At 45.0% G+C, this 14,083-nt stretch overlaps 1 protein-coding gene across 6 annotated transcripts in view; it reads right to left on the bottom strand.

Annotated features, from left to right (window-relative positions):
* SYT14 (synaptotagmin 14) overlaps nucleotides 1-14,083 on the bottom strand; it is a 203,785-nt gene that overhangs the window by 84,931 nt on the left and 104,771 nt on the right. For all 6 annotated transcript variants that reach the window (XM_077282335.1, XM_077282336.1, XM_077282332.1 and 3 more), the window contains one exon: nucleotides 13,361-13,555. In XM_077282335.1, coding sequence (XP_077138450.1) covers nucleotides 13,361-13,555 — 195 coding nt within the window. The remainder of the gene's footprint in view (nucleotides 1-13,360; nucleotides 13,556-14,083) is intronic.

Consider the following 14,083-nt stretch of genomic DNA (forward strand, 5'->3'; position numbering starts at 1 on the left):
GCAGGGGGATGAGTGGAAAACCGCATTTAATACGCCCGAGGGCCATTTTGAGTATTTGGTGATGCCTTTTGGTCTTTCAAATGCCCCTTCAGTCTTCCAGTCCTTTATGCATGACATTTTCCGCGATTATTTGGATAAATTTATGATTGTGTATCTGGATGATATTCTGATTTTTTCGGATGACTGGGACTCTCATGTCCAGCAGGTCAGGAGGGTTTTTCAGGTTTTGCGGTCTAATTCCTTGTGTGTGAAGGGTTCTAAGTGTGTTTTTGGGGTTCAAAAGATTTCTTTCTTGGGATACATTTTTTCCCCCTCTTCCATCGAGATGGATCCTGTCAAGGTTCAGGCTATTGGTGATTGGACGCAACCCTCTTCTCTTAAGAGTCTTCAGAAATTTTTGGGCTTTGCTAACTTTTATCGTCGATTTATTGCTGGTTTTTCTGATGTTGTAAAACCATTGACTGATTTGACTAAGAAGGGTGCTGATGTTGCTGATTGGTCCCCTGATGCTGTGGAGGCCTTTCGGGAGCTCAAGCGCCGCTTTTCTTCCGCCCCAGTGTTGCGTCAGCCTGATGTTGCTCTTCCTTTTCAGGTTGAGGTCGACGCTTCTGAAATCGGAGCTGGGGCGGTGTTGTCGCAGAGAAGTTCCGACTGCTCCGTGATGAGACCTTGTGCTTTTTTTTCCCGTAAATTTTCGCCCGCCGAGCGGAATTATGATATTGGGAATCGGGAGCTTTTGGCCATGAAGTGGGCTTTTGAGGAGTGGCGTCACTGGCTTGAGGGGGCCAGACATCAGGTGGTGGTATTGACTGACCACAGGAATTTAATTTACCTTGAGTCTGCCAGGCGCCTGAATCCTAGACAGGCGCGCTGGTCGTTGTTTTTCTCTCGGTTTAATTTTGTGGTGTCGTACCTACCGGGTTCTAAGAATGTTAAGGCGGATGCCCTTTCTAGGAGTTTTGAGCCTGACTCCCCTGGTAATTCTGAGCCCACAGGTATCCTTAAAGATGGAGTGATATTGTCTGCCGTTTCTCCAGACCTGCGGCGGGCCTTGCAGGAGTTTCAGGCGGATAGACCTGATCGTTGCCCACCTGGTAGACTGTTTGTTCCTGATGATTGGACCAGTAGAGTCATCTCTGAGGTTCATTCTTCTGCGTTGGCAGGTCATCCTGGAATCTTTGGTACCAGGGATTTGGTGGCAAGGTCCTTCTGGTGGCCTTCCCTGTCACGAGATGTGCGAGGCTTTGTGCAGTCTTGTGACGTTTGTGCTCGGGCCAAGCCTTGTTGTTCTCGGGCTAGTGGATTGTTGTTGCCCTTGCCTATCCCGAAGAGGCCTTGGACGCACATCTCGATGGATTTTATTTCGGATCTGCCTGTTTCTCAGAAGATGTCTGTCATCTGGGTGGTGTGTGACCGTTTCTCTAAGATGGTCCATCTGGTTCCCTTGCCTAAGTTGCCTTCTTCTTCCGAGTTGGTTCCTCTGTTTTTTCAAAATGTTGTTCGTTTGCATGGTATTCCTGAGAATATCGTTTCTGACAGAGGGACCCAATTCGTGTCTAGATTTTGGCGGGCATTCTGTGCTAGGATGGGCATAGATTTGTCTTTTTCGTCTGCTTTCCATCCTCAGACTAATGGCCAGACCGAGCGGACTAATCAGACCTTGGAGACATATTTGAGGTGTTTTGTGTCTGTGTCTGCGGATCAGGATGATTGGGTTGCTTTTTTGCCTTTGGCGGAGTTCGCCCTCAATAATCGGGCCAGCTCTGCCACCTTGGTGTCCCCGTTTTTCTGTAATTTGGGGTTTCATCCTCGATTTTCCTCCGGTCAAGTGGAATCTTCGGATTGTCCTGGAGTGGATGCTGTGGTGGAGAGGTTGCATCAGATTTAGGGGCAGGTGGTGGACAATTTGAAGTTGTCCCAGGAGAAGACTCAGCTTTTTGCCAACCGCCGTCGTCGTGTCGGTCCTCGGCTTTGTGTTGGGGACTTGGTGTGGTTGTCTTCTCGTTTTGTCCCTATGAGGGTTTCTTCTCCTAAGTTTAAGCCTCGGTTCATCGGCCCGTACAAGATATTGGAGATTCTTAACCCTGTGTCCTTCCGTTTGGACCTCCCTGCATCCTTTTCGATTCATAATGTTTTTCATCGGTCATTGTTGCGCAGGTATGAGGTACCGGTTGTGCCTTCCATTGAGCCTCCTGCTCCGGTGTTGGTTGAGGGTGAGTTGGAGTACGTTGTGGAAAAGATCTTAGACTCTCGTGTTTCCAGACGGAGACTCCAGTATCTGGTCAAATGGAAGGGATACGGTCAGGAGGATAATTCTTGGGTCACTGCCTCTGATGTTCATGCCTCCGATCTTGTCCGTGCCTTTCATAGGGCTCATCCTGATCGCCCTGGTGGTTCTGGTGAGGGTTCGGTGCCCCCTCCTTGAGGGGGGGGTACTGTTGTGAAATTGGATTCTGGGCTCCCCCGGTGGCCACTTGTGGAATTGAACTTGTGTGCATCATCCCCTCTGTTCACCTGCTCCTATCAGGATGTGGGAGTCGCTATTTAACCTTGCTCCTCTGTCCGTTTCTTGCCGGTCAACAATGTAATCAGAAGCCTTCTGTGCTTGTTCCTGCTACTAGACAACTCCCAGCTAAGTTGGACTTTTGTCCTTGTGTGTTTTTGCATTTTGTTCCTGTTCACAGCTGCTGTTTCGTTACTGTGTCTGGAAAGCTCTTGTGATCGGAAATTGCCACTCTGGTGTTATGAGTTAATGCTAGAGTCTTAAAGGAATTTCTGGATGGTGTTTTGATAGGGTTTTCTGCTGACCATGAAAGTGTCCTTTCTGTCTTCCTGCTATCTAGAAAGCGGACCTCGATTTTGCTAAACCTATTTTCATACTACGTTTGTCATTTCATCTAAAATCACCGCCAATATATGTGGGGGCCTCTGTCTGCCTTTTGGGAAAATTTCTCTAGAGGTGAGCCAGGACTGTCTTTTCCTCTGCTAGGATTAGGTAGTTCTCCGGCTGGCGCTGGGCATCTAGGGTTAAAAAACGTAGGCATGCTACCCGGCCACTTCTAGTTGTGCGGCAGGTTTAGTTCATGGTCAGTATAGTTTCCATCTTCCAAGAGCTAGTTCTCATATATGCTGGGCTATGTTCTCTCGCCATTGAGAATCATGACAGACCTCCCTGTGTCAGGCCGCGGTGCTGAGTCCTCATGCAGTACTTCCAGCTATGCTGCATATTCCTGCTGTCTCCACCTGGCTATACGGCAGGGTGGTCAAATCCTGCAGGAATTTAACTCTGCTGTGTCCGGCAGGGTTTGTCTTCTCTAATCTATCCCATACCAGGCAATGGATATAGCAGCTCCTCCCTCCTCACCTCTGCCTGAGCTTAGGTTCCTAGTTGCAGCCTGTCTCTAGGCATACATACAGGTGCATGTTTGATTTGTCTCTACTGTTAACGACCTGGCATGTTTTCCCCTATCTGTCTGATCTCCCTGCTCCTGACTCTGGCTACGTATTCTGACCCTGCACCACCTGCTCCGACCTCGGAATGTCTGACTACTCTTCTGTCTCACCCTCCTGTACTTCGCATACCTGCTCTGATCCGTGGAAAAGCTGCCGCAGTTTCGGGGTCTGCCCTGGGGTGACACCTGGGGACTACATGCGGCCAAGCCTATCCTCGCCACCAGAGGTTCTAGCGAAAACCAGGTGGTCACTTACTCACGCCCCTCCAGGGTAAGCCTGGCCCTTGGCTCAGTGGGTCCACACCCACCCGCGTTACAGACACATCACTGGAATCAGGGTCTCTGCCCCTACATCATGCTGCTCTTGGATTACATATCAAAAGCCTGCTGACGGGTTCTCTTTAAACATAGTTAAAAAAGCAGCCAGACAGCTCTGGCGGCAGATTTTATCTCAAGAGGACAGAAAGGATTTGACAATGAAATACAGCAAGATGATCCTTTTCTCCCCCCCCGAATCAGGATGCAGATTAGATGGTCATCAGATCCTGGTGGATTTGGTTGAATTTTCTGTTATATACATAGTGGCGTGTAGAATACATGGATATTTTTCTAACGTTTTTAGTGCACAAAATACATTGACATTCAGAAGGTCAGGGCTTATTTTACTCCTAGTCTCAGAAAAGTTATATTCCAAATATGAAACCTTTTCTTGAAAAATGCCAATTTCTTTCCGTACGAAGAAGACATAAAGGCAAATAGGCACATTTATTACAATGTAAAAGTAACTAATACGAGACATTACGGGATTGCAGAGCCTGGTATTGGATGGCCTTACTATTACCCTGCGATGAATATAAGTGTGCGAGCGTTCCCCTGCTTCCGTAAAGACGAGGTATAAGGGAATCATTGCTGCGCTAATGGCCCTATGTGAAAGGAAGTTTTATAAGGCCATCTAGAGGAATCATTCAGCAAGTGCTGCAGTTACAGCGTTCCTGTGCAGAAAGACGGGCAAAGAGAAAAGAAGTGAAATCTCTTTTTTTAATGAAATATTTCAAGCTTGAAATAATCTTAAAAAGTGAAGATGGTAAAAAAAAAACAACATACAGTAATATAAAACCATGAGAAAGCAATAAGAGATAACACAAGAAATGGAAGAAGCTAGTAGATGGGGAATGGGAGAAAAATAGGAATATGAGAGAGGAGGATTATATATTATGATCGATATTAAATCTCAAAATACAACATTTTTGTCAATGTTACCAATCTCTACATTTAATGCCAACCACAGCATATGAAGAATATAAAGCTTACCATCAGAGATCATGCAATTAGGGAAAAATTCTAAATTCAAAATTATCAAAAAAAATAAAAAATCTAGATTTAAATTTTGGAGAATTTTTTAAAGATTTGCCCATCTGTATCACATTTTTTTTTTTTGCCTCGTTTAATCCCTTAAAGGGATTTTCCAGGATTTGAATTTTGAAGAATGAAGTGAATAGAAGCTGTGCTGCAGTACCTGGGAATGGCCACTGCACAGTGTATGGCGCTGTGGGACTTGTGACGGCTGATCAGTGGGGTGCCGGGTGTCGCACCCCCACTCATCTGATATATTGATGACTTATCCTAAGGATACAGTCAGATGGCCATATAAACTGGACCGAGATCGGAATGCAAAGCTCGGATTCCCAACTCCAATGCGACTGCTTCATATATTTCTATACACCTGTGACGCTCGGGTTTGGGGGCCGCCGGCCAGTCCGTGCATCAACTTACTAATCAGGGGGGTCCGACCCCTGGGACCTGCACTGATCATCAGAACGGAGATGGTTTTTTCCCCGTTAGAATGGATCGGCAGTGAGCATGCTCGATCACTGTTCCATTCATTCCCAATACCACAACAGGTGTATAACCAAAAGTTATTGTGAATCTTCTGCCTTTATGGGGTTTTCTTTTTATAATTACATATAATAATGTATGATCGACGAGGGTGGACCACCACTGATCCAAACAACAGGAGTCCCGAACTCCGTGATGCTCTTTTCACTTTTATGGGAGTGACAAACTGGTGATTCAGCAAATTTTGCTGACATCATGTCGACAGGACAACGTTTTTTCTCCCACTCTGCTCTGTTGACGACGCGTGACTGCTGACGTCATGCTGATTGACAGCCGATGTCATGCTGATTGACAGCCGGCTCCTTGCTGTCTAATTGTGTAGGAGCCGGCTGTCAATCAACATGATGTCGGCATTCACACTCTGTCGACAGAGCAGCCCGGAAGATGAAGAGGTGCTCTGTTGACGTTCAGCAGCTGAATCGTCGGGAAGGAGCAGTAGGTGACCTCTGTGTGCCGGCGTTGGGTAGAACAGGCAGGTAGTTAGCAACTATATTTGCCTGTTAGTTTTTAGGAACATAGTAAAAGAAAAATAGTCACAGATAAATCCTTTAAGCACAAGTCTATTTTGTCGCAAAAAAAAGGTGTGAAAAATTTAAAGAGTAAACATCGTTTTAATTTTTATTTCACAGTTCACATGAAAGTAAGAAACTTTGTAATATATCTTGTCGGAGAAATCTGCTTCTTTCTCCATCTAGATTGATCTTTCACTCTCAATTCATGGGTAAAATCTGTATTCAGCGAAGACAGAATGTCACATTACAGAGATAGAGGACAGTTGGTGCTCATAAAGTTCTATGGAGGGGGAGGAGCTAGTGACAGCCACGAACACTCCGCTGCAAGTTCTCCTCAAACGACAGTTAAAATTTAAACTGTAACTGATGCTTCAAGAGAACTTGCAGCGGAATGTTTGTGGCTGTCACTAGCTCCTCCCCCTCCATAGAACTTTATGAGCACCAACTGTCATCTCCTATATCAGTAATGTCAAAATTTGCCTTTACTGATTTTACCAGTGATTTCAGACTATTGAGAATGAATAAATAATCGGTCCAGGAGGAGAAAGAAGAAGATTTCTCTGATATGATAAATCACACAATTTCTTATTTTCGCATGTTCTACTGATTTAGGAAAAGAAAACAAATATTAAAACAGCGGTTACTCTTGCCATTTATACTGTAAATAAAAGGGATCCTGATGAAAAAAATAAGCTTATATCTGTTTAACAATTTAATACAGCAAAAAAAAAAATAAACAAAACTGACGGCGGTAAAAATGAATCTATCAGGGGTTCAATGTTATGCATTTCAAATAAATTAATTGGCGTTTCCATCCTTTTGGTTCTGACTCAAATCATCATGGATGACGGCAATCCTTCAATCAATATTTGCGTGTAATTTGCATATTAAAGCCGCAGACAAATAAAAGTGGACGGCGTGAGTGGCAGTCTCTTACATCCTTTCCCAGTCTCACATCATTATTTCTCAGTTCCCTCCTTGGATGTCACACATGGATATGCTGCTTATATACATCACCGATTGACAGGGAATCCGCGGCTTTATCTTTGATATCTCATGTAAATAATTAATGTTCGTATACATTAAGCCTAGGCTCTTGAAGTTGCACCAGTACCAACATACAGATGTACTCACGACAGCGTATTCTTCCCTGTAAAGGAAAGTTCACATGTACCGGAAGGGTCAGACTGGCCCATCACACTGTCGGAAAATCTGCCGATGGGCCCACACTAAAGACCGCCCTCCTTGCATATTGGTGCAATTAACAAATAATGATACTGTTAATGGACAAGAAACACTGTGAAGGTTTTTTTTCACACAGTGACGTCACGCTAATGACTAAAGGTGCAATTACACTGAAAGACTACGGTGACCGAACGTTCTTAAGCAAGTTCATTTCAGTGTGAACAGGCTGGCGGTCAACCGGTGAATGAGCAAAGTGATTGTTTGTAGGGTGAAATGATCACCTTTCTCGAAGGTGAATAGTCTTCTGCTAAAGGACCCGAGCTGCCGGGAACAATCCTATGGGCGCCGAGCGGTCTACTACAGATCGTTCTGAGCGCATCACCGCCGTCTGCCTGTGTAAACAGGCTGTGATAAGAGCGGTCATTTACCGCCGCTGGTCGTTCGGTAGAAACAAACCTAAGAACCACAGTGATATAATGGCATGACGTAAATAATATAAAATTAAAATGTGTGGTATATTCACAGCTCTTAATAATGTGAAGTTTTAAGAAAGGGTTATTGCACAGTGATGTCACAGTACAGAGATAATAAACAAGGTGATGTAACAGTAAAGGGGTAATAAACACAGTGATGTTATGAGTCAGGGATATTTAACAGAAGGATGTCACAGTACATACATAACAGATGATGAAGTCAAAGTACAGGGATACTAAACACAGTGATGTCACAGTACAGGGATAATAAACACAGTGATGTCACAGTAGAGAGATAATAAACACAATGATGTCACAATACAGAGACAGTAAACAGTATGATGACATAGGTCAGAGATATTAACCACAGTGATGTCCTAGCACAGAGAATAACAGTGATGTCACAGTACAGGGATAATAAAAGTACAGGAATAATAAACACAGTGATGTCACTATACAAAGATAACAGACAGTGATGTCACAGTACATGGATAATAATGTGAGTCATGGGATGGGTCAGACATATTAAACTCAGTGATGTCTTAGTACAGAGACAATAAACACTGTGAGGTCACAGTACAGAAATAACAAAAACAGTGATGTCACTGTACAAAGATTACATACAATGGTGTCACAATATGGAGATACACACAATGATGACACAATACAGAGATAGTAAACAGTATGATGTCATAGGTCAGAGATATATACCAGAGTGATGTCCTAGTACTGAGAATAAACAGAATGATGTCACAGTACAGGGATAATATACACAGTGATGTCACAGGACAGAGATACTAAACACAGTGATGTCACAGCACAGAGATACTAAACACAGTGATGTCACAGTACAGGGATAATACACACAGTGATGTCACAGTGCAGGGATACTAAACACAGTGATGTCACAGTACAGGGATAATAAACACAGTGATGTCACAGTACAGGGATAATAAACACAGTGACATACCTCCCAACTTTTGAAGATGGGAAAGAGGGACAAAGTTTGCGGCGCGCTAAGCGCGCCGCGGCAAATTTTAGGCCACGCCTCTGACCACACCCATTCATAATTAGTCACACCCATATCCACGTCCCAAGCACACCCATTTAGCACTGCTGATCACACTGTTTCATATACAATAGTTATAAACAAAAAAATATGGCCACACAGTGCTCCATACTGTATAATGACCACACATGATGCCCCATACTGTATAATGGCCACACATGAGGCTCCATACTGTATAATGAACACACATGACGCTCCATACTGTATAATGACCGCATGCATACTGTATAATGGCCGCACATGATGCTCCATACTGTATAATGACCGCACATGATGCTCCATACTGTATAATGACCGCACATGATGCTCCATACTGTATAATGGCCCCACATGATGCTCCACACTGTATAATGACCGCACATGATGCTCCATACTGTATAATGACCGCATGCATACTGTATAATGGCCGCACATGATGCTCCATACTGTATAATGAACGCACATGATGCTCCATACTGTATAATGACCGCACATGATGCTCCATATTGTATAATGACCGCACATGATGCTCCATACTGTATACTGGCTGCACATGATGCTCCATACTGTATAATGACCGCACATGATGCTCCATATTGTATAATGACCGCACATGATGCTCCATACTGTATACTGGCTGCACATGATGCTCCATACTGTATAATGAACACACATGATGCTCCATACTGTATAATGGCCACACATGATGCTCCATATTGTATAATGACCGCACATGATGCTCCATACTGTATAATGACCGCACATGATGCTCCATACTGTATAATGACCGCACATGATGCTCCACACTGTATAATGACCGCACATGATGCTCCATATTGTATAATGACCGCACATGATGCTCCATACTGTATAATGACTGCACATGATGCTCCATATTGTATAATGACCACACATGATGCTCCATACTGTATACTGGCTGCACATGATGCTCCATATTGTATAATGACCGCACATGATGCTCCATACTGTATAATGACTGCACATGATGCTCCATACTGTATAATGACCCCACATGATGCTCCATACTGTATTATGGCCACAGTTCTCCATACTGTATAATGACATACAGGCACGCAGCTCACACACATGCAGCATCACACACACAGTATCACACATACACACGCAGCATCACAAACGCAGCTCACAAACACATGCAGCTTTGACACAAATGCATCACACATGCAGCCATCACACACACACAGCCATCACACACACACGCAGTCATCACACACACACACGCAGCCATCACACACACACACACAGCCATCACACACACACGCAGTCATCACACACACACGCAGTCATCACACACACACGCAGTCATCACACACACGCAGCCATCACACACACACACGCAGCCATCACACACACACACGCAGCCATCACACACACATGCAGCCATCACACACACACACACGCAGCCATCACACACACACACGCAGCCATCACACACACACACACGCAGCCATCACACACACACACACGCAGCCATCACACACACACACACACACACGCAGCCATCACACACACACACACGCAGCCATCACACACATGCAGCCATCACACACACACGCAGCCATCACACACACACGCAGCCATCACACACACACACACATGCAGCCATCACACACATGCAGCCATCACACACGCAGCCATCACACACACCCAGCCATCACACACACCCAGCCATCACACACACACACACCCAGCCATCACACACACACACACACCCAGCCATCACACACACACACACTCAGCCATCACACACACACACCCAGCCATCACACACACACACACACCCAGCCATCACACACACACACCCAGCCATCACACACACACACCCATCACACACACACACCCATCACACACACACACCCATCACACACACACATCCATCACACACACACACCCATCACACACACACACCCAGCCATCACACACACCCAGCCATCACACACACCAGATACCTCATACACACATGACACACACACAAATGCAGCATCACACATCTCACACACACACACACACACATCACACACACACAATCTCCTCTGTGGTGCAGGGGCGGCTGATCTGTCCATGTGTACTGCAGCTCTTCAGTTTCTCCGGCTGCTCACAGCTCTGCACTGTCCCGGCACCTCCCCCATCTCTCCTTCTCTGCCGGGATAGCAGCTAAGAGCAGGAGACGCCGGAGCTCCGTGCACACACAGGAGGAAGTGAGTCGCTGACCTCTCATCTTGATCGCTGCTGGCTCTCTGCCTCAGCGTGGCAGCGCAGCGCCGCACACACAGGGGGCGGGGGCGGGGGGGGGGGGGATCGGTCGGGAGGAGACCCAGCATGTATAAGAAAAAAAAAACAGCCACAAACCTAAGCTACTCAGGTGCCGCCCCCTGCATTGTCCCTGCCCTAGGCACGGGACATTAGTGTCCCGCCCGGGATCCCGGGGCTGGCTGTCAAAATCAGGACAGTCCCGCGGGATCCGGGACGGTTGGGAGGTATGCAGTGATGTCACAGTACAGGGATAATACACACAGTGATGTCACAGTACAGGGATAATAAGCACAGTGATGTCACAGTACAGAGATACTAAACACAGTGATGTCACAGTACAGGGATACTAAACACAGTGATGTCACAGTACAGGGATAATAAACACAGTGATGTCACAGTACAGGGATAATACACACAGTGATGTCACAGTACAGAGATACTAAACACAGTGATATCACAGTACAGGGATAATACACACAGTGATGTCACAGTACAGGGATAATAAGCACAGTGATGTCACAGTACAGGGATAATAAACACAGTGATGTCACAGTACAGAGATACTAAACACAGTGATGTCACAGTACAGGGATAATAAACACAGTGATGTCACAGTACAGGGATAATAAACACAGTGATGTCACAGTACAGAGATACTAAACACAGTGATGTCACAGTACAGGGATAATAAACACAGTGATGTTCCAGTACAGGGATAATACACACAGCGATGTCACAATGCAGAGATAATACACACAGTGATGTCATAGTACAGGGATAATGCACACAGTGATGTCACAGTTTAAAGATAATACACACAGTGATGTCAAAGTACAGGGATAATATACACAGTGATGTCACAGTACAGGGATAATAAACACAGTGATGTCACAGTACAGGGATAATAAACACAGTGATGTCACAGTACAGGGATAATACACACAGTGATGTCACAGTATAGGGATAATAAACAGTGATGTCACAGTACAGGGAAAAAAACACAGTGATGTCACAGTACAGGGATACTAAACACAGTGATGTCACAGTACAGGGATAATACACACAGTGATGTCACAGTACAGGGATACTAAACACAGTGATGTCACAGTACAGAGATAATATACACAATAATGACAGTACAGGTATAATGAACAAAGTGATGTCACAGTACAGAGATAATATACACAATGATGACACAGTGCAGAGATAATATACACAGTGATGTCACAGTATAGAGATAATATACACAGTGATGTCACAGTGCAGAGATAATATACACAGTGATGACACAGTGCAGAGAAACTAAACACGGTAATGTCACAGTGCAGAGATAAATATTAAGCACAATGATATCATGGCTAAAGACAAAGACCATAATAAAGTCACAACACAAAAAAAATAAATGCATACCAAAAAAAGATAATCAATAAAGGGAATGTAATTGTGGAGGGATAATTAAAGTGAATGTTCATGGATAAAAGAATATTTAGTTGTTTTGCCAATATAGCGACGAGCGTATTTTAGGTGTTACTGCGATTCGACAAAACATCGGATCATACTCGGACCAATGTTAGTCTATGGGACCGTCCAATGTTAAGTCTATGGAGCCTTCCAATGTTAGTCTATGGGGCCATCCAATGTTAGTCCATGGGGCCATCCAATGTTAGTCCATGGGGCCGTCCAATGGTAGTCTATGGGGCTGTCCATTGTTAGTCCATGGGGCTGTCCAATGTTAGTCTATGGGGCCATCCAATGTTAGTCTATGGGGCCATCCAATGTTAGTCTATGGGGCTGTCCATTGTTAGTCCATGGGGCCATCCCATGTTAGTCTATGGGGCCATCCAATGTTAGTCTATGGGGCCATCCAATGTTAGTCTATGGGGCTGTCCATTGTTAGTCCATGGGGCCGTCCAATGTAGTCTATGGGGCCGTCCAATGTTAGTCCATGGGGCTGTCCAATGTTAGTCTGTGGGGCCGTCCAATATTAGTCCATGGGGCTGTCCAATGTTAGTCTGTGGGGCCGTCCAATGTTAGTCTATGGGGCCGTCCAATGTTATTCCATGGGGCCGTCCAATGTTAGTCTCTGTGGTAGTCCAATGTTAGTCTATGGGGCCGTCCAATGTTAGTCCATGGGGCCGTCCAATGTTAGTCCATGGGGCCGTCCAATGTTAGTCTCTGTGGTCGTCCAATGTTAGTCTCTGTGGTCGTCCAATGTTAGTCCATGGGGCCGTCCAATGTTAGTCCATGGTGCCGTCCAATGTTAGTCTATGGGGCCATGCACATGGCCAAAATATTTTCGTATCACACTAGGCCATGCAAGTGAATGAGTGCGTGGAAAACATTGGACTGCACTCGGATGACATCTCATTTCAGTAGCCAGGCACCTTCATCACATCTTTCACACAAAACCTATTCTGATATCATGAGAATGATGCAGATTCATGAGGCTCCTTCCCATTCCCAAAATTGCAGGCAGGAGGAATATAAAATGTGACTTCTTACCTTCATCCGCAGACACTTCGCTGCTGTACCCGTCATACTCTGCAGACAGCGGGCTGTACTTCTGCCTGGTTTCCCACATGTAGTTTTGTTGCTTGTCTGAGGCAGGTCTAGAGCCATGCAGCCGGCTTTTTGCCTCATGGTATTTAGCCAGGCCTTCATCTTCACTTTCTGATGATGAACCATGGAGGTCTCGCCCTAGTAAAATAATAAATACAATATTGGAAAGTTCAAATTGGACGACTGTTAAAGCTGCAATTTGGTCCTAAAATTAGTGTTGGAAATCTGTGTTTTATAGTGAACCAATATGAATACTTGACAACTCTCCTGAGATAACGGGAGACTTCCCGGACTCCTGGATGACTCGGCAAATCTCTGTTCTAAACTACTAGAACAAGAGCTTTTTTGTCCTTTGGCATCCATTGGGACATCCAAGGAGGCAGAGAACGGGACATGGACAGAAATGGAATGGGCTTCAAGGAGTCATGCCCTCTTGGGATATGTGCACACAACATTCTTTTTCAGGTAGGTCCGCTCCGACACGTGCTCTGAAAACCGCCTGAAAAAGCACTAGCTAAACTACACTCAAAAGAATGAACCTATGCATTTCTAAAAAGTGACTTGCTGTTCTTATGCTCAATCCTTTCAGCGCCTTTAAACTGCTTCAGGTTTCCAAAGAAGCCAGGTGGTTAAAATAATTATTTGGAACATACTTTAGGTGTTCTA

This window comes from Ranitomeya variabilis, chromosome 2 (genome assembly GCF_051348905.1).
Source record: "Ranitomeya variabilis isolate aRanVar5 chromosome 2, aRanVar5.hap1, whole genome shotgun sequence".
Lineage (NCBI taxonomy): Eukaryota > Metazoa > Chordata > Amphibia > Anura > Dendrobatidae > Ranitomeya > Ranitomeya variabilis.